The sequence below is a fragment of the Ovis aries genome, chromosome 6 (genome assembly GCF_016772045.2).
Source record: "Ovis aries strain OAR_USU_Benz2616 breed Rambouillet chromosome 6, ARS-UI_Ramb_v3.0, whole genome shotgun sequence".
Lineage (NCBI taxonomy): Eukaryota > Metazoa > Chordata > Mammalia > Artiodactyla > Bovidae > Ovis > Ovis aries.
This window is the reverse complement of record NC_056059.1, coordinates 46,899,460-46,924,527: the sequence shown is the minus strand read 5'-3', so window position 1 is coordinate 46,924,527 and position 25,068 is coordinate 46,899,460. Positions and strand designations below refer to the sequence as shown.

Here is a 25,068-nt window from a genome sequence, read left to right as displayed (position 1 = left end):
TCAGAGATCTTTTACAATAATGTGAAGAGTGCTAAACTCTCAAAAAAAAAAAAAATTACATAAATGCAGTGCCATGCTGTGATCCAGCGAGTGCCCAGGAAAGGAGGGGGACGAGAGAGCGGGGCTGGCAGTACAGTTGGGCTGGAACTGAAGGAGCACAGATGCAGGTCCTGATGCATGCTCCCACGCTGCTGCCCCCTTCCAGTCTGTAACAGTACTCAACACGAAACCCTCTGCAAGGCACTTTAACAATTAATCAACAGGAATGAGAAGTCAATTAAATTAAAATACATAATTATCATTTGGTATGACTGAAGGATACTAAAGCAGATATTATTTGGAGGAAAAGGCTAAAATATTTACCAGATGAGGCAGGGGATGTGGGAACTCCGAGAAAGAGACAAAAATTTCAAAAGTTTCAACACCATAAAATAGTTCAGAAGTTTTGTGGTCTTTATATACAGATCTCATGCCACAAATTATTAATTCCCAGTTGCATGCAACAGCATTTATTTGCCGTTTGAAACCCACCTTTCCACAGAAATTTTTGTTGTATTTAAGGTCCTACAACAAAAGCCTAATATTCAATCTATATATAACTGAACTACATAGGACCAATGGTATTCTCAAATGACCTGTGACTAAGGAACCATAAAGAAGAGGGAACCTACTATAATAAATCACCTCTACCCCCTACCCCCAAGAAGGGGTAGAGGTGAGACAGTTTGGATGGTTAAAAAAGAGAAAGTCTTCTGGTATCTATGGCACTTGCTTTGACACAGAAGGAGGTTAGTGAATTGAAACATTCTAGGAGAGTTAGTCGGAGAAGGCAATGGCACCCCATTCCAGTACTCTTGCCTGGAAAATCCCATGGACAGAGGAGCCTGATGGGCTGCAGTCCATGGGGTCGCTGAGTGGGACATGACTGAGCGACTTCACTTTCACTTTTCACTTTCTTGCACTGGAGAAGGACATGGCAACCCACTCCAGTGTTCTTGCCTGGAGAATCCCAGGGACAGGGGAGCCTGGTGGGCTGCCGTCTTTGGGGTCGCACAGAGTCGGACACGACTGAAGCGACTTAGCAGCAGCAGCAGGAGAGTTAGTTCTTATCAACTATCATAAAAAGATAACAATAGCAGCTGGTAAATGAATTGCAAAAATAAGAGAAAGAAGAGGAAGTCTAGTAAATAGGTAATATTAATACAATGGTCAAGAAAAGATGTAAGAGCCCAGGTACTCAAGTAAACACACGCTGCAGCAGGATAGAAAACTTAGAACCTAAGAAACATTCTAATTATATTTATATAACTATAAAATGAGACGTCTCCTTAAGATCTGTCCCAATAATTTATACAATGATTCATAACTATTCTAGTCTATAGAACCACCTTACTTAACAAAAGCAAAGAATCTCCCCCCAAAAAAACACACACAGCCCTGTTTCATAGTAACCGCAGGTCTGTAACGTTCCTTTGGAACGTGGCCAAAGTGAAATCACAAAGTTCAGGGCCCGAGACTATCACAGCAGCCAAAATATAATGCCTGACATTATAAAAACTGTTAACAAAAGCATAGTGCAAAAACTGTAAAGATTTATTAAGTAAAGAGTGGGCATCAGAATCATGGAAGAACATGTTAAAACACATATTTCTGGGCTCTATCCCTAAGTTTCTGATCCAGTACTGCTGGGATGGGCCTGTAATTTTGCATTTCTAACAAGCTCCTGCTTATCCTGGGACACCCTTAGATTTATTCCTTACAGCAACCTTTCAAAAGATAAAAAATGTTTTCATCCACTTCTCTCCCTTGAGGCCTGCAGATCTGGCTATAGCGATCCCTTTGTCCTAAGGGTTCACTGCCTTTATTTCCTCACTCTATAGGCTAAATGCAAAGTAGAAGAGTGCCCCAACCTCATTTCTGCCTTGTTTCCAAACATGTCTATAGCCTCCAAATTATTTTGAATAGCAAGCTATAGTTGGGGCTTTCCATGGGGCACTAGTGGTAAAGAACCCACCTGCCAATGCAGGGGATGTAAGAGACGTGGGTTTGATCCCTGAGTTGGAAAGATCCCCTGCAGAATCCCATGGATGGGTGTCTGGCAAGGTATAGTCCATTGGGTCACAAAGAATCAGACACAACTGAAGGAACTCAGCACAGCACACAAGCTATAGGAACATGAGAACAGAGAAGAGATGAGGCAAAGTGACAAACATATTTGGTACTTAACAGATTTTGATGTGTCACAAGGTATCAAAAATTGAACATAAATTGATACAGCCACTATGGGGAATAGTATAGAGATTTCTTAAAAAAATCAGGAATGAAACTACCATACGATCCAGCAATCCCACTACTGGGCATGTACCCTAAGGAAAACATAACTTAAAAAGACACATGCACCCCAGTGTTCACTGCAGCACTATTTGCAATAGCTAGGACATGGAAGCAACCTAGATGTTGCCAGATGAACGGATAAAGAAGTTGTGGTTCAGTTCAGTTCAGTCACTCAATCATGTCTGACTCTTTGCAACCCCATGAACCGCAGCATGCCAGGCCTCCCTGTCCATCATCAACTCCTGGAGCCTACTGAAACTCATGCCCATTGAGTCGGTGATGTCATCCAACCATCTCAGCCTCTGTCGTCCCTCCTCCTGCCCTCAGTCTTTCCCAGCATCAGGGTCTTTTCAAATGAGTCAGCTCTTCACATCAGGTGGCCAAAATATTGGAGTTTCAGCTTCAATATCAGTCCTTCCTATGAACACCCAGGACTGATTTCCTTTAGGATGGACTGGTTGGATCTCCTTGCAGTCCAAGGGACTCGCAAGAGTCTTCTCCAACACCACAGTTCAAAAGCATCAATTCTTCAGTGCTCAGCTTTCTTTATAGTCGAACTCTCACATCCATACATGACCACTGGAAAAACCATAGCCTTGACTAGACGGACCTTTGTTGACAAAGGAATGTCTCTGCTTTTGAATATGCTATCTAGGTTGGTCATAACTTTCCTTCCAAGGAGTAAGGGTCTTTAATTTCATGGCTGCAGTCACCATCTGCAGTGATTTTGGAGCCCAGAAAAATAAAGCCAGCCATTGTTTCCACTGTATTCCACATCTATTTCCCATGAACTGATGGCACCAGATGCCATGATCTTCGTTTTCTGAATGTTGAGCTTTAAGCCAATTTTTCCACTCTCCTCTTTCACTTTCAACAGGCTCTTTAGTTCTTCTTCACTTTGTGCCATAAGGGTGGTATCATCTGCATATCTGAGGTTATTGATATTTCTCCCGGCAATCTTGATTCCAGCTTGTGCTTTATCCAGCCCAACATTTCTCATGATGTACTCTGCAGAGAAGTTAAATAAGCAGGGTGACAATATACAGCCTTGACATACTTCTTTTCCTATTCGGAACCAGTCTGTTGTTCCATGTCCAGTTCTAACTGCTGCTTCCTGACCTGCATACCGATTTCTCAAGAGGCAGGTCAGGTGGTCTGGTATTCCCATCTCTTTCAGAATTTTCCACAGTTTATTGTGATCCACATAGTCAAAAGCTTTGGCATAGTCAATAAAGCACAAATAGATGTTTCTCTGAAACTGTCTTGCTTTTTGATGATTCAGCAGATGTTGGCAATTTGATCTCTGGTTCCTCTGCCTTTTTTTAAAACCAGTTTGAACGTCTTACATATACACAATGAAATAGTACTCAACTATAAAAAGGAATGCATTTGAGTCAGTTCTAATGAAGTGGATGAACCTAGAGCCTATACAAAGTGAAGTAAGTCAGAAAGAGACAAATATCCTATATTAAGGTATATATATGGAATATAGAAAGATGATAGTGATGAACCTATCCGTAGTGGAGCAACAGAGATGCAGACATAGAGAACACAGTGAAGCAGAGAGATGGTGGGATGATTTGAGAAAGTAGCACTGAAACATATATATCGCCGTACGTAAAGCAGATAGTGGGAATTTGCTGTATGACTTGGAACCCAAAGCCCATGCTCTGTGACCACCTCGAGGGGTGGGATGGGGAGGGAGGTGGAATGGAGGTTTAAGAGGGAGGAGACATATGTAAACCTATGGCTGAATCATGCTGATGTACAGCAGAAATCATCACAATATTGTAACTATCTTTCCATTTAAAATAAAATAAAATTTAAAAACAATACTGTGCATAAACCCAAACAGATGACTTCCTCCTGATAAGAGAAGGGTATTTCTTGCACAGACTCTTCTTCAAAGGTGTTCAAAATCATTACTTCTTTTGTGATCTCTACAGATCAATAATTAGACACATGTCAAGTAAAAATTCAATTTAAAAATTAAAAGAATTTGCATCTAAAATGAAAAATCATAAATTTACAAAAAGCATACTGTTCAAAGGAAATAAAGCATAGATTTTAATCACTGAGTCACTCATCAAAACGATATCTAAATTTTCTGCCTCAGTCATCTCCTGCCTTTTTCTAAATTAGTATAAAGAGTGTGACCTCTCCTCCATTCTTACAATGAAGTGAAGTGAAAGTCGCTCAGCCGTGTCCGACTCTTTGCGACCCCATGGACTATACAGTCCATGGAATCCTCCAGGCCAGAACATTGGAGTGGGTGGCCTATCCCTCCTCCAGGGGATCTTCCCAACCCAGGGATCAAATCCAGGTCTCCCACATTGCAGGCAGATTCTTCACCAGCTGAGCCACAAGGGAAGCTCAGCCACAATATAATTTCTTAAAGGTATCATAGTATCAGAGCTAATTTCAATCATAAGAAACAGGGCAGTCACCATAAGAATATCAGTAACTGATGCACTATTAGTAAAGAGACCTGTACACAATGAACAGTGGGAAACTGGAGGAGAATATTAGCATTATTAGTGTTTAGGAACTTGCTTTCGGGAAGCGTTCTCACAGTTGCTGTACTTACAAAAATGGAGTGAAGCCTACGAGACAGATAACAGACGCTGCTTCACGATTCATTACTGCAGCGGTCTCCAAACTTGGTTGCCCAGACGCCAAAGGGATGTAAAATCTAATCCACTTTGAAGGGAGAAAATATTAGAGCTTCCATTTGTATGTAATCTTATATCATTTTTAACTTATATTTGTGTAAACATTTTAAAAACATAACACTGATATAGCAGCATGTATGTATATGTTTCTCAGTCACTAAGTCGTGTCCAACTCTGGTGACCTCAGGAACTATATATAGCCCGCTAGACTCCTCTGTCTATGGAATTTTCTCGGCAAGAATACTAGAGTGTGTTGTCATTTCCTTCTCCAGGGGGTCTTCCTGACCCAGGGATCGATTCCGCATCCCCTGCACAGGCAAGCGGATTCTTTACCACTGAGTCACCAGGGAAGCCCGTGTATGTATATACTGTATAGTAAAAATATTTTTATACACACACTACTTATATACAGCTATTTATTTATAAATTGTATCAGGGAGGGCTTGATGATGGAGATTAATGATATACATTAACACAGAAAGGCAACACAGACTAGAAATCAAGAACATGGGTTCAGTCTGTTTTATCACTTGTAAGCCAGTGGCCCTGGGCATTTGCCTGATCTCCCTAAATGGACTTCCTTGCCTGAAAATAGATAATTATTGTATATTCTTAGCTTCTAGGGTTGCTATGAGGAGTCCATACCAGAGTGTGTGCAAAGTGCTTCCAATTGTGGAAGAAACAGTAAATGCTAAATAAATATTTTCTATTATGTTAGTATATAAATCCACAAATAGAAGCTTGAGAAGTCCTACAGTAACAAAAGCAAATTAGCTATTTCCCAGTTTTTCCATAGACAAACTTTTTTCTATGGAATAACTATTAATGTTCTCCGCTACTCTCGTTGTATGCTTATTGCTACTATTTTCCAGAACTAAAGCCTGTTTTTATGGCATCAAATCTTTAAATAACTGAACTATGAAACTATGAAAAATCTCAGCATACAGGAAATACCTCAATAATTATAATTTAACAGCAAGAATTCTTTCACACCTACTCTCTTCAGTTTACTTTGTCCCACCTGTCCTTTTGGGTGAATGCCAAGTGATCCTTCAGTCAAATTTTGTTGTACTTGTACATTTGTGAGTGTAAAGCACTACTCAATAGATCATTTTAATCAAATTTAACATGCTCTAAAATGTTCAGTTCAGTTCAGGCGCTCAGTCGTGTCCAACTCTTTGCAACCCCATGAATCACAGCACGCCAGGCCTCCCTGTCCATCACCAACTCCCAGAGTTCACTCAGATTCACGTCCATCGAGTCAGTGATACCATCCAGCCATCTCATCCTCAGTCGTCCCCTTCTCCTCCTGCCCCCAATCCCTCCCAACATCAAAGTCTTTTCCAATGAGTCATCATGGGCTTCCCTTGGTGGTTCAGGTGGTGAAGACTCGGCCTGCAATGCAGGCGACCAGGGTTCAATCCCTGGGTCAGAAAGATCCCCTGGAGAAGGGAATGGCAAACCACAACAGTTTTCTTGCCTGGAGAATCCCATGGACAGAGGAGCCTGTCGAGTTACAGTCCATGGGGTTGCAAAGTCAGACACGACTGTGAGCCCAGTACACACACTACAAAGATAAACATGAAATGTCTTATTGTGGGTGGCTTATAAAACGAACCCTTTTGAAGGAAGTCATATAATTCTATTGTTTTTATAATCCTGTGGCTTGAGAAGTTCCTATCAAATATCTCTAGTTAGCAGAAAACAAAAACAAACCATGGTAAGCAGCCTCTAACATGGCTCATAATAATCCCCACATCCTCTTATCCATGCTCCAACGTAACTGCCTCCCCTGAGGATCAGCTGGACCTAAGGACTCATTTTAGACAGAACACAGTGAAAAAGGCATGAAACGTCACTTCCAAGATGTGGTTACTCTTCCTGCTTCCTTCTCTGTCCCCACCCTACACTCTCCCTTCAGCTCCCTCTCACTCACTGAGTGAAACCCACTGCCCTATGGAGACAGCCATGAGACAGAGAACCAACATCTCCAACCAATGACCAGTGAGGACCTGGGGAGCCAACAGCCACATATGTCAGCCTTGAAGGGGATCCTCCCCAAATCAGGCCTTGAGATGACTGCAGTATCACCTGACATCTTTTTGTTTTATTCCTGCCACACCACTCAGCATGCAGGATCTTAGTTCCCTGACCAGGGATCAAACTTGTGACCCCAGGATTGGGAGCATGAAGTCTTAACCACTGGACCTCCAGGAAGTACACCAGCTGACATCTTAACTGCAGCTTGTGAAAGGCTCAGAGCCAGGAAACCCAGCTAAACTGCACCTGGGTTTCTGATACATGGACACTGTGAGATGGTAAAACCATAAGTGACTTAGTAAACCATTAAGTTGCGGAGAATTTATTATATAATAGATAATAATGCATAAGTTGAAATTTTAACTTAGAAAATGAGAAGAATGCATGCAGTTATTCCTTCAGAAGACCTTGCCTGGTGGCTCAGTGGTAAAGAACTCGCCTGCCAATGAAAGAGATGTGGGGTCGATCCCTGGGTCAGGAAGACCCCCTAGAGAAGGAAATGGCAACCACTCCAGTATTTCTGTCTGGGAAATCCCATGGACAGAGGAGCCTGGTGGGCCATAGTCCATGGGGTCGCAAGTGTCAGACACAACTTAGCAACTAAACAACACCAACAACATTCCTTTAGAAACAGTACTCCATGAAATTCAAAACTCAGTGATCCTTTTTTAAAATGTATTATCTACAATTTTTTTCTGACCCTACTTTTGCCTGTTTTCTTAGGTGACTCTCCTTGTTTCAGACAGATATATCTGTGTGGTTAAAACTAAGTCTTCTGAAAGGGGTACATATAAATGATGACAAAGATGTTTTTCAGGTAGAATAGCTAAGAAAAACTGAAATATAAGGTGCAATCAGATTTTTCACAGAAATTTATATGTATATATAAATTTATATATATAATTTATATTTATATACATATAAAACAAAGAACAAAAACTGAAACTATTCAAAATGACATGAATGAAAGGAAGAATAAATAAAAAGGAAGAGAAAGTAGAAAAAGGGAAAAAAAATTTTTAATATAAAAGGAGGAAAAGTAAAAACAGAAAACAAAGTTCATATACACTAGAAATTTAATAAAATTTCCAGCCACTTAGTAGGCAATAATAATGTCAATTCTCACTGCCTGCTACTACTGAGCTCAGGGCCACAAAACCATTCAATAATTTCATTTAAATTACCTGTTAATCAAGTACCTTCACTGTCCAAAATATCTTCAGTATTAACAGAACATGCAAACTTAACTGTAATCAACACGTCAATCTAAGCAGGTCACAAATTCAGCATATACTGACACCTAGTCTCCTTGATTTTGAGTCAGAAGACAATGACCTAGAGAGCAAAAGCCATACATCCTGTTTCTAATCTAAAACATCCCCAGTCCTCCAATTTCAGTTTTAGAACAGCTCTGGAAATTGCCAGATATTTATTCTCTTGTCCAAGCACTGCACACAGTATACACTTTAAGTGCTATCTTCTTAATGGGTTCTGCCATGACATTCTATTTAAAGCTACAGCTGTAGCTATCCATTATCTACCTGTCTGATCCCCCTTTCCCTGCTTGGTTTGTTTAGTCTGCCTTCCCACATGCCCCATTAGAATGTTAGCAAGCGCTTGAAGATTTATATAATTTTTTCTGTTTTGTTCCTGACGTATTCCAAGGTCTACTTGAGTATCTGGCATACAGCAGATACCCAATATTAGCTCAATATCAAATAAACAAATAAACTAGAAGAGAAAATGCTTTCTCATATGACCAAAAACAAAGGGCATGTGAGAAAAAAATTAAGCTTCCAATCAGCATTTTCAAATGCTAACTATTATTCTAAACTTTTTTTTTTTTTCAAGCAACATTGCTAGTTTTTTTAAGGAACCTGCATACTGTTCTCCATAGTGGCTGCACCAATTTATATTCCCACTAACAGTGTAGGAGAGTTCCTTTTTCTCCTCACCCCCAGCATTTATTGTAGATTTTTTAATAACTGGCACTCTGATCAGTGTGAAGTGATACCTCATTGTAGTTTTGATACGCATTTCTCTAAAAATTAAAGAATTCCCTTCTCTGGGAATAACCAGTGATGTTGAGCATTTTTTCATGTGTTTGCTGGTCATCTATATGTCTTTGATGAAATGTCTGTTTAGGTCTTCTGCCCATTTTTTATTAGGTTTTTTTTATACTAAGCTGCATAGAGCTACCATATGACCCTGCAATCACACTCGTAGGCATATATCTGGAGAAAACCATAATTTGAAAGGATATATGCACCTCGATGTTCACTGCAGCGCTATTTACAATAGCCAGCATATGGAAGCAACTAAATGCCCATCAATAGAGAAATGGGCAATGAAGATGTGGTACATACATTAAAATGGAATATTACTTAGCCCTAAAAAGGAATGAAAATATTGCCATTTGCAGAGACATGGATGGACCTAGAGACTGTCACACAGAGTGAAGTCAGAAAAACAAATATTGTATCATATTGTTTATATGTGGAATATAGAAAAATGGTACAGATGAAAAAAAGCAGAAATAGAGTCACAGATGTAGAAAACAAACTTACAGTTAACCAGAAGGGAAGGGGGAGATGGGACAAACTGGGAGATAGGGACCGCCATATATTACACTGCTGCTGCTGCTAAGTCACTTCAGTCATTTCTGACTCTGTGCGACCCCATGGACAGCAGCCCACCAGGCTCCCCTGTCCCTGGGATTCTCCAGGCAAGAACACTGGAGTGGGTTGCCATTTCCTTCTCCACTGCATGAAAGTGAAAGTGAAAGGGAAGTCGCTCAGTCGTGTCCGACCCTCAGCGACCCCATGGACTGCAGCCCACCAGGCTCCTCCGTCCACGGGATTTTCCAGGCAAGAGTACTACTATGTATCAAATAGGCTTCCCAGGTAGCTCAGATGGTAAAGAATCTGCCCACAGTGCGGGAGACCCAGGTTCAAACCCTGGGTCGGGAAGATCCCCTGGAGAAGGGAATGGCAACCCACTCCAGTATTCTTGCCTGGAGAATTCCATGGACAGAGGAGCCTGGCAGGCTATAGTCCATGGGTTGCACTACTGAGCAACTAACACACACACGTGTAAAATAATAACTGATGAAGACCTACTGTATAGCACAAAGAACTCTATTCAATTATCTGTGGTGACCTAAATGGGAAGGAAATCAAAAAAAGAGTGGATATATGTACACTCATAACTGATGCACTCTGCTGTACAGCAGAACTAACACAGCATTGCAAAGAAACTATACTACAGTAAAAAGTTTTTAATCCAAAATACTTTTAAAAGCAATACTTTGATTCAAAAAGTCACAAGAAATTAAGTATTTTAAAATTTCTGAGTAAGGTTTCCTAATGATGCCTACTAAAGACCTAAGATAGTATTAATATTCACTTTAAAAAAGAGACACTGAAGAAATACAAATCAAGACACAGCTGTAATGAACTGAAGACACCAAACTGGTCCAAAAACTCAGAATTAAACACCTATTCCTTAACACCTGCAATACATTATAGTCTCCAAGATCAGTCCTGTCCAATAGAAATAAATTGTGAGTTAAAATTTCCTAGGAGTCACATTAAAAAGTAAAAAGAAACAAGTAAAACAAATTTTGTATTTCATGTAACTCAGTGTGTATGTCCATAATATAACCATTTCCAACAGGTAATCAAGATTTCAAAGTTTAGATGTTTTATAGTTATATAAATCTTCCAAATTTGAAGCACATTTTACACATATAACACACTTGAATTTTAAGTGCTCAATACACAAACATACTAGTAGCTACCATATTGTACAACGGATTTCTAGATTCTTTTGGGTACTATTAAAACAGAGACACATGCTATATTTGCTTTTAAATATTAATATTAAAAGAAATACAAAGAGAAAGATATCGTCTTCTGTTTTTAAACATTAAAGGTTAAGTATCATACCAATAGAATTCTAGGTTCTTTAAATGTAAGCTTTGTTTTATAGTTTTTATTTTCATTACAAAATATTTGGAATCTCATTAAAATTTAAAAGACTGAATAAGAATCCCACTGAAGTATAAATTATACAGTCATGCTTACTTTGTTTGGCACAGAGATAATGATAACACCTCACATACTGGAGCACTTAATATCTGATGATGAGGTAAAAAGATTAAAATAACTTGTAATTCTAGAAACTATTATGCAATCAAATACATTCAAACAGGCTGTCAATTATCTGCATAAGCTTACTTAATACCTGCCTATATATAACACACTATTGGAACAGATCTTTCCCATTGAATGTACTTTTAATAATTAAATAATATGAGTTTTTGCTGTTTTTCCATATTTAAATATTTTTATAATTGTGATAGAATAACAAATATATTTGTTCTTCATCCCTGGTTCCTGGTATAGAGCTCTTAAAACTCTTGGAATTTCCTCAGTGATAGTGCTCTTTTTTCCTTTGATCACACCTGAGTTCACCCTAATGAGATGAGTAAGGGTCAGGCAGCCTCAAGATGGAGCTGGTCACCAAAAAGACCAAGTGATTAGAGAATTGGAAATTTTAGTACCACTCACGTGACCTCTGGGAAAACTGAGCTCTGTAAAAACTCCTGAGATTCAGACAGCTAGTGTACCCATCACGGTGTGGGAGGTGCTGGGAAGGTGGCATGCCCAGAGAGGGCATGAAAGCTTCATGCCCCTTCTATCAAACCCTGTCCTGTACATCTCTTCCATTTGGCTGTTCCAGAGTTGTATTCTTTTTAATAAACCAGTAAACATTAGTACAGTGTTCTCCTGAGTTCTGTGAGCCATTGAAGCAAATTTTCTTTTTTTATTGAAGTACAAATGATGAACAATATTATCTAACTTACAGGTGTACAATAGTGACTAACAATTTTTAAAGGCCCTAGTCTACTTATAGTTATTACAAAATATTGGCTATATTCCCTGTGTTGTACAATATATCCTTGTAGCTTAACAGATTTTACCTCTTAATACCCTATGCCCACTATATTGCTCCTTCCAGCACTTCCCTCTCCCCACTGGTAATCACAGTTTGCTCTCAGTACCGTGACTCTGCTTCTTTTTTGTATTACTCACTAATTTGTTGTATGTTTAGATTTCACACGTCAGCGGTATCGTACAGTATTTGTCTTTCTCTGTCTGACTTATTTCACTTAACAGCATAATACCCTCAAAGTCCATCCATGTTGCTGCAAATGGCAAAATTTCACTCTTTCTATGGCTAAGTCATATTCTATTATATACCATATCGTCTATCCCATTCAGCTATTGGTGGATGCTTAGGTTGCTTCCATATCTTGGCAACTTTAAATAATGCTGCTATGAACCTGTGGTGCATGTATGTTTTGAATTCATGTTCTCGTTTTATTCAGATACATACTCAGCAAATTTTCAAATCTGAGGAAAGAGCCATGGGAATCTCAGATTCAAAGCCAGTCGGCTAAAGTTCATAAACATAACCAGAGATTTGTGGCTGGCATCTGAAGTAAGGGCGGTATAATGGGACTGAGTCCTTTAACTCAGGATTTGATACTATCTCCAGGTAGAGAGTGTCAGAACTGAATTCCTGGAAATGCAGTTGGGTGTTAGAAAACTGAAAAACTGCTTGGTGTCAGAAAAAACCCCAGTAATAATATTTATAACCTGATATATCAATAACAAGACTAATTTTATTATGTAGATTTTAATATTTAAAAATCTAACCTATTTAGGCTAAAACTGAACCAATCTTAATTTATAACTTCTGAAATGTAGCTATCTAAAACTATTCTAGTTTTAAAAAGTGAAAGTGCACACTAATCTTTTTTTTAACATTTTTTAATACCAAAACTTTCCAAATTAACCACATATGCTCTTCCAGTCCCACCTCTAACTCTCCCCAAAATAATCCCTCTGAATTAATATATTTCTTAACCTAAACCAATGTTAAACAATTATTAGTTCCTCAGTAATACCAAAAATCAGAGGAATACAGCACCATTAGTGTAATTATAACCTTTACACCATTAGTGTAAAATTATAACCTTTCAACCCAGTACATGGTTTAGCGTTAAAAGTTATTTCCAATTTAATTGATGGACTGAATTATGAAACTGAACAGGGCACTCATCTACTTAACACTAGACACTCTGAGCTGACACGGAGTTTGATCAAACTAATACTGTAAATGATTAAGAAAATGTACAACAATATTTTCAGGAAATCTATTCAGTCTAGAGAATATAATTTCCTTTACAAAGACTATCAAAGATATGAACATAAAATGCTATTTATTCCATAATTCATATGGATAGTAATAATTTATGGAGTAAATAAAACTTAACATTAGAATATTGATCTTCAAGATCCTAAGTAAATATACTGGCAACTAAATAAACCATTTAGACAATCTTGAGAGGATTAGAATGAACGATTTATCACTAATAATCTAGAGCATTACTTTTAAATGCTTTACTAAAAAACTAAAAGTACTTTTATAGCTTAATTTTGTTGTGTATATTGTGTGTCGTATATTGTGTGTCTTCGTAGTGGAAGAGAGAAAAAATGTTGATGATGCTGAGAGAAAGAATTACTCAGTATAACAAAGTGACTCTTAATAAATGACAACTACTTTGTTACATTCTAGTAAGTAAAACAACCCATCAACTTCATTTCATTTACTCTACTTTTTGACCAACAGAATATATTTACATACTTCAAATACTTTTTAAGTTCCTGTTGCTGCTGCTAAGTCGCTTCAGTCGTGTCCAACTCTGTGTGACCCCACAGACGGCAGCCCACCAGGCTCCCCCATCCGTGGGATTCTCCAGGCAAGAACACTGGAGTGGGTTGCCATTTCCTTCTCCAGGGCATGAAAGTGAAAAGTGAAAGTGAAGTCACTCAGTCGTGTCCAACTCTTAGCGTTGAGAACAATGTAAAATAGGACTATCCTGTCATCTGTAGTTCTAAAAGTGAACAAATAAATTTGACTATTTTGAACTGAAGCCATGTTTTGGTATTACTGGAACTGAACTCAATTCAAAATGATTTAAACCCAATGAGAAGAGATTATTAGCTCAGTAAGCAGAAATCAGTTGATGCAGAGACAGTCAAAAAAAAAAAAGACTCAAGAGTTAATATCTGATCTAATAAGTACTAACAAATCACTGTTAAACTTCTAAGCTAGAGAAAAACATTCTCAAAGTGATATGCATGATGAATTAGAAAAGAAAAATGTAGAAGTGATAATCTACCCATAAAATAATAAATACCTAGATTAAAATGGAACAATAACTAGAACAGATAAGTGGAAAAGAGGAAGGAGGAATTAATTCTAAAACCACAAAATTTCATTTATAGCACGGGTTGACACACTACAGCCCAATACTTGTTTTTGTACAAACAAAGTTTTATTGAAACACAGCCATGACCATTACTCCATACACTGTCTGTGGCTGCTTGGCACTACAACGGGAGTGATGAGTAGATACAGCAGAGATTATATGGCCCACAAACATCTGAAATATTTATCAGCTAGCCTATGTTAGTTTCCTAGGGCTGCTGTAATAAAGTGCCATAAACTGAATGGCTTAAAATGACAGAAATTCATTCTTTCTCAGGTCAGGAGGCTATAAATCTGAAATCAAATGTTAGCAGGGCCATGCTCTCTCAAAGGCTCTAGGGGACAACCTGTTTGATGCCTTTCTCTTGGTTTCTAGGGTCATCAGCAATTCTTGTCATTCCCTGACTTGTAACTTCACAACTCCAATCTCTGCCTCCACTGTCACATGATAATCTTCCCCCACATCTGCCTTTCCACATGGTTTTCTCTTCTCTTACAAAGACACCAGTCATACTGGACTAAGGACCCATGCTACTCCATTATACGCGCCTATTAAGTAACTACACCTGAAACAAACCCATTTCCAGATAAGTTCACACTCTGAGGTTCTGGGGGTTAGGACTTCAAAATATTTAGGGAGTGGGATACATTTCAACCCTTAACATGGTCCTTTACATTAAAGTCTGCCAACTCCTGACTTAGAAGACTTAAAAAAAAGGAGAAATAGGATTCAAAAAAAGATGGCAGAGGAATAGGACGGGAAGACCACTTTCTCCCTCACAAATTCCTCAAAAGAACATTTCAACGCTGAGCAAACTCCACAAAACAACTTCTGTAGGCTGGCAGAGGACATCAGGCAACCAGAAAAGCAGACCATTGTCTTCAAAAACAGCACTCCAGAGAGAAGAAACCCAGCTCCACCCACCAGAACTCCCAACACAAGCCTCCCTAACCAGGAAACCTTGACAAGCCACTGACAGAACCCCACCCACAGTGAGGAAGCTCCATAATAAAGAGAACTCCACAGATTACCAGAATATAAAGAGGCCACCCCAAATGCAGCAATATAACCAAGATGAAGAGACAGAGGAATACTCAGCAGGTAAAGGAACAGGAGAGTTGCCCACCAAACCAAACAAAAGAGGAAGAAGTAGGGAATCTACCTGAGAAGGAATTCCGAATATTGATAGTGAGAATGATCCAAAATCTTGAAATCAAAATGGAATCACAGGTAAATAGCCTAGAGACAAGGACTGAGAAGATGCAAGAGAGGTTTAACAAGGACCTAGAAGAAATAAAAAAGAGTCAATATATAATGAATAACACAATAAATGAGATCAGAAACACTCTGGAGGCAACAAATAGTAGAATAACGGAGGCAGAAGATAGGATTAGTGAAATAGAAGATAGAATGGTAGAAATAAATGAATCAGAGAGGAAACAAGAAAAACGAATTAAAAGAAACGAGGACAATCTCAGAGACCTCCAGGACAATATGAAACGCTCCAACATTCAAATTATAGGAGTCCCAGAAGAAGAAGACAGAAAGAAAGATCATGAGAAAATCCTTGAGGAGATAATAGTTGAAAACTTCCCTAAAATGGGGAAGGAAATAATCACCCAAGCCCAAGAAACACAGAGAGTTCCAAATAGGATAAACCCAAGGCGAAACACCCCAAGACACATATTAATCAAATTAACAAAGATCAAACACAAAGAACAAATATTAAAAGCAGCAAGGGAAAAACAACAAATAACACACAAGGGGATTCCCATAAGGATAACAGCTGATCTTTCAATAGAAACTCTTCAGGCCAGGAGGGAATGGCAAGACATACTTAAAGTGATGAAAGACAATAACCTACAGCCCAGATTACTGTACCCAGCAAGGATCTCATTCAAATACGAAGGAGAAATCAAAAGCTTTACAGACAAGCAAAAGCTGAGAGAATTCAGCACCACCAAACCAGCTCTCCAACAAATTCTAAAGGATATTCTCTAGACAGGAAACACGAAAAGGGTGTATAAGCCCGAACCCAAAACAATAAAGTAAATGGTAATGGGATCATACTTTTCAATAATTACCTTAAACGTAAATGGGTTGAACACCCCAACCAAAAGGCAAAGAGTGGCCGAATGGATACAAAAACAAGACCCCTCTATATCCTGCTTACAAGAGACCCACCTCAAAACAAGGGACACATACAGACTGAAAGTGAAGGGCTGGAAAAAGATATACCATGCAAATAGAGACCAAAAGAAAGCAGGAGTGGCAATACTCATATTGGATAAAATAGACTTTAAAACAAAGGCTGTGAAAAGAGACAAAGAAGGCCACTACATAATGATCAAAGGATCAATCCAAGAAGAAGATATAACAATTATAAATATATATGCACCCAATATAGGAGCACCGCAATATGTAAGACCAATGCTAACAAGCATGAAAGGGGAAATCAACAATAACACAATAATAGTGGGAGACTTTAATACCCCACTCACACCTATGGACAGATCAACTAAACAGAAAATTAACAAGGAAACGCAAACTTTAAATGATACATTAGATCAGTTAGACCTAATTGATATCTATAGGACATTTCACCCCAAAACAATGAACTTCACCTTTTTTTCAAGTGCTCATGGAACCTTCTCCAGGATAGATCACATCCTGGGCCATAAATCTAAACTTGATAAATTCAAAAAAATCGAAATCATTCCAAGCATCTTTTCTGCCCATAATGCATTAAGATTAGATCTCAATTACAGGAGAAAAACTATTAAAAATTCCAACATATGGAGGTTGAACAACACACTTCAGAATAACCAACAAATCACAGAAGAAATCAAAAAAGAAATCAAAATATGCATAGAAACTAATGAAAATGAAAACACAACAACCCAAAACCTGTGGGACACTATAAAAGCAGTGCTAAGAGGAAAGTTCATAGCAATACAGGCATACCTCAAGAAACAAGAAAAAAGCCAAATAAATAACCTAACTCTACAACTAAAGCAACTAGAAAAGGAAGAATTGGAGAACCCCAGAGTTAGTAGAAGGAAAGAAATCTTAAAAATTAGGGCAGAAATAAATGCAAAAGAAACAAAAGAGACCATAGCAAAAATCAACAAAGCCAAAAGCTGGTTCTTTGAAAGGATAAATAAAATTGACAAACCATTAGCCAGACTCATCAAGAAGCAGAGAGAAAAATCAAATCAATAAAATTAGAAATGAAAATGGAGAGATCACAACAGACAACACAGAAATACAAAGGATCATAAGAGACTACTATCAGCAGTTGTATGCCAATAAAATGGACAACATGGAAGAAATGGACAAATTCTTAGAAAAGTACAATTTTCCAAAACTGAACCAGGAAGAAATAGAAAATCTTAACAGACCCATCACAAGCACGGAAATTGAAACTGTAATCAGAAATCTTCCAGCAAACAAAAGCCCAGGTCCAGACGGCTTCACAGCTGAATTCTACCAAAAATTTCGAGAAGAGCTAACAACTATCCTCCTCAAACTCTTCCAGAAAAGTGCAGAGGAAGGAAAACTTCCAAACTCATTCTATGAGGCCACCATCACCCTAATACCAAAACCTGACAAAGATGTCACAAAAAAAGAAAACTACAGGCCAATATCACTGATGAACATAGATGCAAAAATCCTCAACAAAATTCTAGCAATCAGAATCCAACAACACATTAAAAAGATCATACACTATGACCAAGTGGGCTTTATCCCAGGGATGCAAGGATTCTTCAATATCCGCAAATCAATCAATGTAATTCACCACATGAACAAATTGAAAAATAAAAACCATATGATTATCTCAATAGATGCAGAGAAGGCCTTTGACAAAATTCAACATCCATTTATGATAGAAACTCTCCAGAAAGCAGGAATAGAAGGAACATACCTCAACATAATAAAAGCTATCTATTACAAACCCACAGCAAACATTATCCTCAATGGTGAAAAATTGAAAGCATTTCCCCTAAAGTCAGGAACAAGACAAGGGTGTCCACTTTCACCGCTACTATTCAACACAGTTCTGGAAGTTTTGGCCACAGCAATCAGAGCAGAAAAAGAAATAAAAGGAATCCAAATTGGAAAAGAAGAAGTAAAACTCTCACTGTTTGCAGATGACATGATCCTCTACATGGAAAACCCTAAAGACTCCACCAGAAAATTACTAGAGCTCATCAATGAATATAGTAAAGTTGCAGGATATAAAATCAACACACAGAAATCCCTTGCATTCCTATACACGAATAATGAGAAAGTAGAAAAAGAAATTAAGGAAACAATTCCATTCACCATTGCAACGAAAAGAATAAAATACTTAGGAATATATCTACCTAAAGAAACTAAAGACCTATATATAGAAAACTATAAAACACTGATGAAAGAAATCAAAGAGGACACTAATAGATGGAGAAATTTACCATGTTCATGGATCGGAAGAATCAATATAGTGAAAATGAGTATACTACCCAAAGCAATTTACAAATTCAATGCAATCCCTATCAAGCTACCAGCCATATTTTTCACAGAACTAGAACAAATAATTTCAAGATTTGTATGGAAATACAAAAACCTCGAATTGCCAAAGCAATTTTGAGAAAGAAGAATGGAACTGGAGGAATCAACTTACCTGACTTCAGGCTCTACTACAAAGCCACAATCATCAAAACAGTATGGTACTGGCACAAAGACAGACAGACATATAGATCAATGGAACAAAATAGAAAGCCCAGAGATAAATCCACACACATATGGACACCTTATCTTTGACAAAGGAGGCAAGAATATACAATGGAGTAAAGACAATCTCTTTAACAAGTGGTGCTGGGAAAACTGGTCAACCACTTGTAAAAGAATGAAACTAGATCACTTCCTAACACCACACACAAAAATAAATTCAAAATGGATTAAAGATCTAAATGTAAGACCAGAAACTATAAAACTCCTAGAGGAGAACATAGGCAAAACAGTCTCAGACATAAATCACAGCAGGATCCTCTATGATCCACCTCCCAGAATACTGGAAATAAAAGCAAAAATAAACAAATGGGATCTAATTAAAATTAAAAGCTTCTGCACAACAAAGGAAACTATAAGCAAGGTGAAAAGACAGCCTTCTGAATGGGGAGAAAATAATAGCAAATGAAGCAACTGACAAACAACTAATCTCAAAAGTATACAAGCAACTTATGCAGCTCAATTCCAGAAAATAAACGACCCAATCAAAAAATGGGCCAAAGAACTAAATAGACATTTCTCCAAAGAAGACATATGGATGGCTAACAAACACATGAAAAGATGCTCAACATCACTCATTATCAGAGAAATGCAATTCAAAACCACAATGAGGTACCACTTCACACCAGTCAGAATGGCTGCGATCCAAAAATCTGCAAGCAATAAATGCTGGAGAGGGTGTGGAGAAAAGGGAACCCTCCTACACTGTTGGTGGGAATGCAAACTAGTACAGCCACTATGGAGAACAGTGTGGAGATTCTTTAAAAAATTGCAAATAGAACTACCTTATGACCCAGCAATCCCACTGCTGGGCATACACACCGAGGAAACCAGAATTGAAAGAGACACATGTACCCCAATGTTCATCGCAGCACTGTTTATAATAGCCAGGACATGGAAACAACCTAGATGTCCATCAGCAGATGAATGGATAAGAAAGCTGTGGTACATATACACAATGGAGTATTATTCAGCCATTAAAAAGAATTCATTTGAATCAGTTCTGATGAGATGGATGAAACTGGAGCCGATTATACAGAGTGAAGTAAGCCAGAAAGAAAAACACCAATACAGTATACTAACACATATATATGGAATTTAGAAAGATGGCAATGACGACCCTGTATGCAAGACAGGAAAAAAGACACAGCTGTGTATAACGAACTTTTGGACTCAGAGGGAGAGGGAGAGGGTGGGATGATTCGGGAGAATGGCATTCTAACATGTATACTATCATGTAAGAATTGAATTGCCAGTCTATGTCTGACGCAGGATACAGCATGCTTGGGGCTGGTGCATGGGGATGACCCAGAGAGATGTTATGGGGAGGGAGGTGGGAGGAGGGTTCATGTTTGGGAACACATGCAAGAATTAAAGATTAAAAAAAAAAAAAAAGAAACAAATGAAAAAAAAAAAAAAAAAAGGAGAAATAGGTCCACAAGTACCTATTGAGGATTTCAAAGAGAGGATCTGAGATTTTGTTTTAGATAAACTAAGCTGAAAACAAGAGTCCTCAAAAGACATCAGGCAGAAAGCCATACATGTAGGTCAGAATCTGGACTGACTTAGAGATGAAGGAAATAAGAGTAACCTAAAAACAGATGAGGAGTTTCAAGGTAAATGTTTTATGAAGGTATTGAAAGCGTTAGTCGCTCAGTCGTATCCAACTCTTTGCAACCCCATGGACTGTAGCCCTCCAGGCTCCTCTGTGAATTGAATTCTCCAGGCAAGAACATTGGAGTGGGTTGCCATTTCCTTCTCCAGGGGATCTTCCTGACCCAGGGATCGAAACTAGGTCTCCCATACTGGTGGGAGACCATATTCTTTACCATTTAACCACCAGGGATACAGCAGGTCAAAAATGGATCTTTAGAGAATGCTACTGTTACATAACAATGTGATTAGACAACAGTGTGATGAGACGATGTCACTGTTACACAACATAAGATAATGTAGAAAAAAATGTAATTTAGTATTATATAAACTAAAAGAGAAACAGTGTCAACAGTGACAGATACAACAAAAAGGTTGAACAAACCTAAAAGATGACCAGGAAATTTGGTAAGAATGAGACCATAATCAAATAAAGAACACAATTTCTACAAAGAAAACTAAAAGGGACACCAGACCAGGGGTAAGGTGAGAATCCTTTTAAAAAAAGCATTATTTATTTGTACAGTGGTTACAGGCAACTATGACACCGGTGACCCCCAATAAACCACATATACTGGCATTCATATTTTCATATAATCCTATCCCACACACACTCTGAATTCAGCCAATTAACTTGTTTTAAAATTTGATATTAACAGGTATTGGCAAGCAGGGGTATGATAAGCACTTTCACACGGGAACTTGTTTTCTTGGAACACTGCCACCTGGAAGGCCAGTTGTCATGTTATGAGGAAGTTTGAGCTAGCCCCCTGAATGATGACAGGTTAGTAATTGCCAAATGGAGAGACTGAAGGGGAAGAAGTCATCTGAGATATTTCAGCCCACAAGAGATCACAACTGAATACAACTGCCACCGTGATCCTGGGCCATAACTGTGGGAACACAAAATGTACCCAGCAAAGCCCGATCAACCCAGAGAACCAGGACAAATAACAAATTGTTGTTGTTTTAGATGACGAAATGTGGTGGTGGTTTATAAAACAGAAATAGGTGACACAGAACAGAATATATGTTTGAGAAACGCAAGTACATGAAGCCAAGGATTCTTATAAAACTGGGAAGACATATATGCATGAAAAAAAGAAAAAATCATGCTAAATACATAGAGTAAAATTAAAACATAAAAAAAAAAACTAAAGACGAGGAAAATGGAGTTGAGTCATATAAGGAATAATGGGAAAATTCAAGACTATAAACTTGGTCACACTGTTACAAGAGAGTATCAGTGAAAAAGGGTCTCCACCTACTTCATCACTTTCATCTACTTCGATTCCACCATCTTTGTCATCATCCATTTGTTTATGTATTGTTTGAAGAGCTTCCAGACTAAATCTATCTTCTTCTGTGAAGCATGGTGGACTCAGTGACAGGCATGGATCTGAAATAAAACAAAGGGCAATTACTAACCTGCCACCCCAAAACACAGGCTATAGTCAAGAGAGTTGAATTTCAAACAAAACCAACAAATTAAATTTCAGACTAAGTCAAACTAAGATGCTTTAAGAATTCTATCTAGTAAGGTATTCTTCACATCAAAAGTACAGTATATGAACATACTGACTAAAAATAAATAATCCAACTTAACTGATATCAAACTACAACCAATACTAAATTCAAATTGTCCACATTCTTCCACATCTTCAATCATCTTCTTATCCAACTCATGATTTGTAAATTACCCCCCCCCCAAAAAAAACAGATAAACTCCCTCCTTAAAAACTAAAAAAAAAAAATCACAGAGCACAAGAGGTTTCTTTATATAGTCCAGTTTAAAATGTAAGTCCTTAGGGCAACATCACAAAGAATACAAGAAAAAGAAATGCAGAACATTGACATGATCCTTAGAAATGTCTTTATTATTTTTCTAACAGAGTCTAAGAATCCATCACATGATTCTCTAAATGTGTAACTTCTTAGATTCAACAAGGAAAAACTAAATTTTTAAAAACCTTGTTCTTCATATTTTTCTTAACATACATTTACTGCCTAAATAATTTTGTATGGAAATAAGTGAATCCTCACATGTAGATTGTCAAAAAATAACAATTTAGAGAGAATAAGTCATTTTTCATGACTTAAAATGAGATTAATAAAAACTACCTCTTGCTGACCTCAAATAATAAACAGCCTATACATCAAAATGGAAAAGTACTGTCAAAACTTCACTCGTACTCAATATGGCTGACTGGTAGACTGACAAATTCCAAGAACTGATTTATACCAAGTCACTAAAGTAGTAAAATAACATCCTTTTACAATATCATCAAATTCACATGTATTTCCACAAACAGTGTGGTCTTAAAGTTTAAAATCAAAGCTGTGGTTTTTCCAGTAGTCATGAAAGGATGTGAGAGTTGGACCATAAAGAAGGCTGAGAACCAAAAAACTGATGCTTTTGAATTGTGGTGCTGGAGAACACTCCTGAGAATCTCTTGGACTGCAGGGAGATCAAACCAGTCAGTCACTCCTAAAAGAAATCGACCCTGAATGCACTGGAAGGACTCTTGCTGAAACTGAAGCTCCAATACTGGCCACTTTATGTGAAGAGCTGACTCACCGGAAAAGACCCAGAAGATGGGAAAGATTTAAGGCAAAAGGAGAAAGGGGTGGCAGAAGATAAGATGGTTAGACAGCATCACTGACTCAATGGACATGAATCCGAGCAAACTCTGGGAGACAGTGAAGGAAAGGAGAGCCTGGTGTGCTGCAGTCCATGAGCTTGCAGAAAGTCAGGCATGACTTGGTGACTGAACAACAGCAACAGTGTAAAATGGTTATAACAATAGTTTAAAACCTAGTTTATCATCTGGTCTTATTTCAAACTAACTGACTGTGCACAAATCACTTGTCCTTATGTCTTAGTTACATCTCCTCCAAAATAAAGCAAGCAGACTAGATATTTACTAAGCTCTACTGCAGTTATAATGACCTGCTGCTGCTGCTAAGTCGCTTCAGTCGTGTCCGACTCTGTGCGATCACACAGACGGCAGCCCACCTAAGAGTATCTAATTCTGCACTGAGGGGAAAAAAATAAGAAAAGAAGTCAGTTGTGGAGATCAACTAATAACTTCCTTTAAAAACAAAACAAAACAATTTAAGCCTCATTACCTACATGTTCTACTTACAGACCATTTTGGCAATTTAACATTCATTTTTAATAGTTTTAAATCAAAACTTATTTTCATTCCTTTAGTCTTGAAAGGGAAGGAAACAGAAAAGCCTATAAAAATAAAAAAATGAAATTATGTTATGTGACATAAATGTGTAAATATTTAAAACTCTGATTAACATTTGCTAAAAATCTAAGAACTTATAAAAATAATGGTCAAGTATAATCCCTAATTCACAAAACATCCAGAACTCTGAGATGCCCACAACTTTTCCTGAAAGGATGCAAAATAAAATATAAGCTCTCAGGTATCACAACAACATATGGCATAAAGAAGATTATGTGTATAATGTGTTACTGCCTCTCAAAGACATATTTTTATACGTATTTTATTTTGCAAATAAGCGTATGAAGTGAAAGTTTATTATAACTAGCACATAAGGAAAGGGTCAGCATCACTCACTCTGATTAAATAGGCTTTGTTGTTAAAACTAAGCAAAGCCAACAGTGAGGACAGTAAAAATGTTAAAAAGCAGAGAAAAGAGGAAGTCCTACAATCTGGAAAAAAACTCATATGTAAACAAAATTGTATTTTTTTAACTTAAATAAAATATTATCTTTCAGAATCTACCTCTAAATGTAACTTCTTCATGACGTATTTTATAAAAACCAACTTCTGAGTACTTCTTTCTCTGAACGCCATTCAATCCATTCAACAAATACCTACTGAGCACTACCATGTGTCCGGCATTGGAAATAGCAGTGAACAACAGAAAAATTTCTCTTAAAATTTACATTCTAGTGGAGGACATGAGCACAACAAAATAAATAAGCAAAATGAATAGCATGTTGCTGCTGCTAAGTTGCGTCAGTCGTGACCAACTCTGTGCGACCCCATAGACGGCAGCCCACCAGGCTCCCCCATCCCTGAGATTCTCCAGGCAAGAACACTGGAGTGAGGTGCCGTTTCCTTCTCCAATGCATGAAAGTGAAAAGTGAAGTCGCTCAATCATGTCCGACTCAGTGACCCCAGGGACTGCAGCCTACCAGGCTCCTCCGTCCATGGGATTTTCCAGGCAAGAGTACTGAATTTGGTCGCCAGTGCCTTCTCCGGAATAGCATGTTAG

General features: G+C 38.0%; 1 protein-coding gene across 2 annotated transcripts in view; it reads right to left on the bottom strand.

Annotated features, from left to right (window-relative positions):
- Positions 1-25,068, bottom strand: part of STIM2 (stromal interaction molecule 2) — a 184,083-nt gene that overhangs the window by 93,787 nt on the left and 65,228 nt on the right. For both annotated transcript variants that reach the window (XM_027970914.3, XM_027970915.3), the window contains exon 2: positions 22,080-22,210. In XM_027970914.3, coding sequence (XP_027826715.1) covers positions 22,080-22,210 — 131 coding nt within the window. The remainder of the gene's footprint in view (positions 1-22,079; positions 22,211-25,068) is intronic.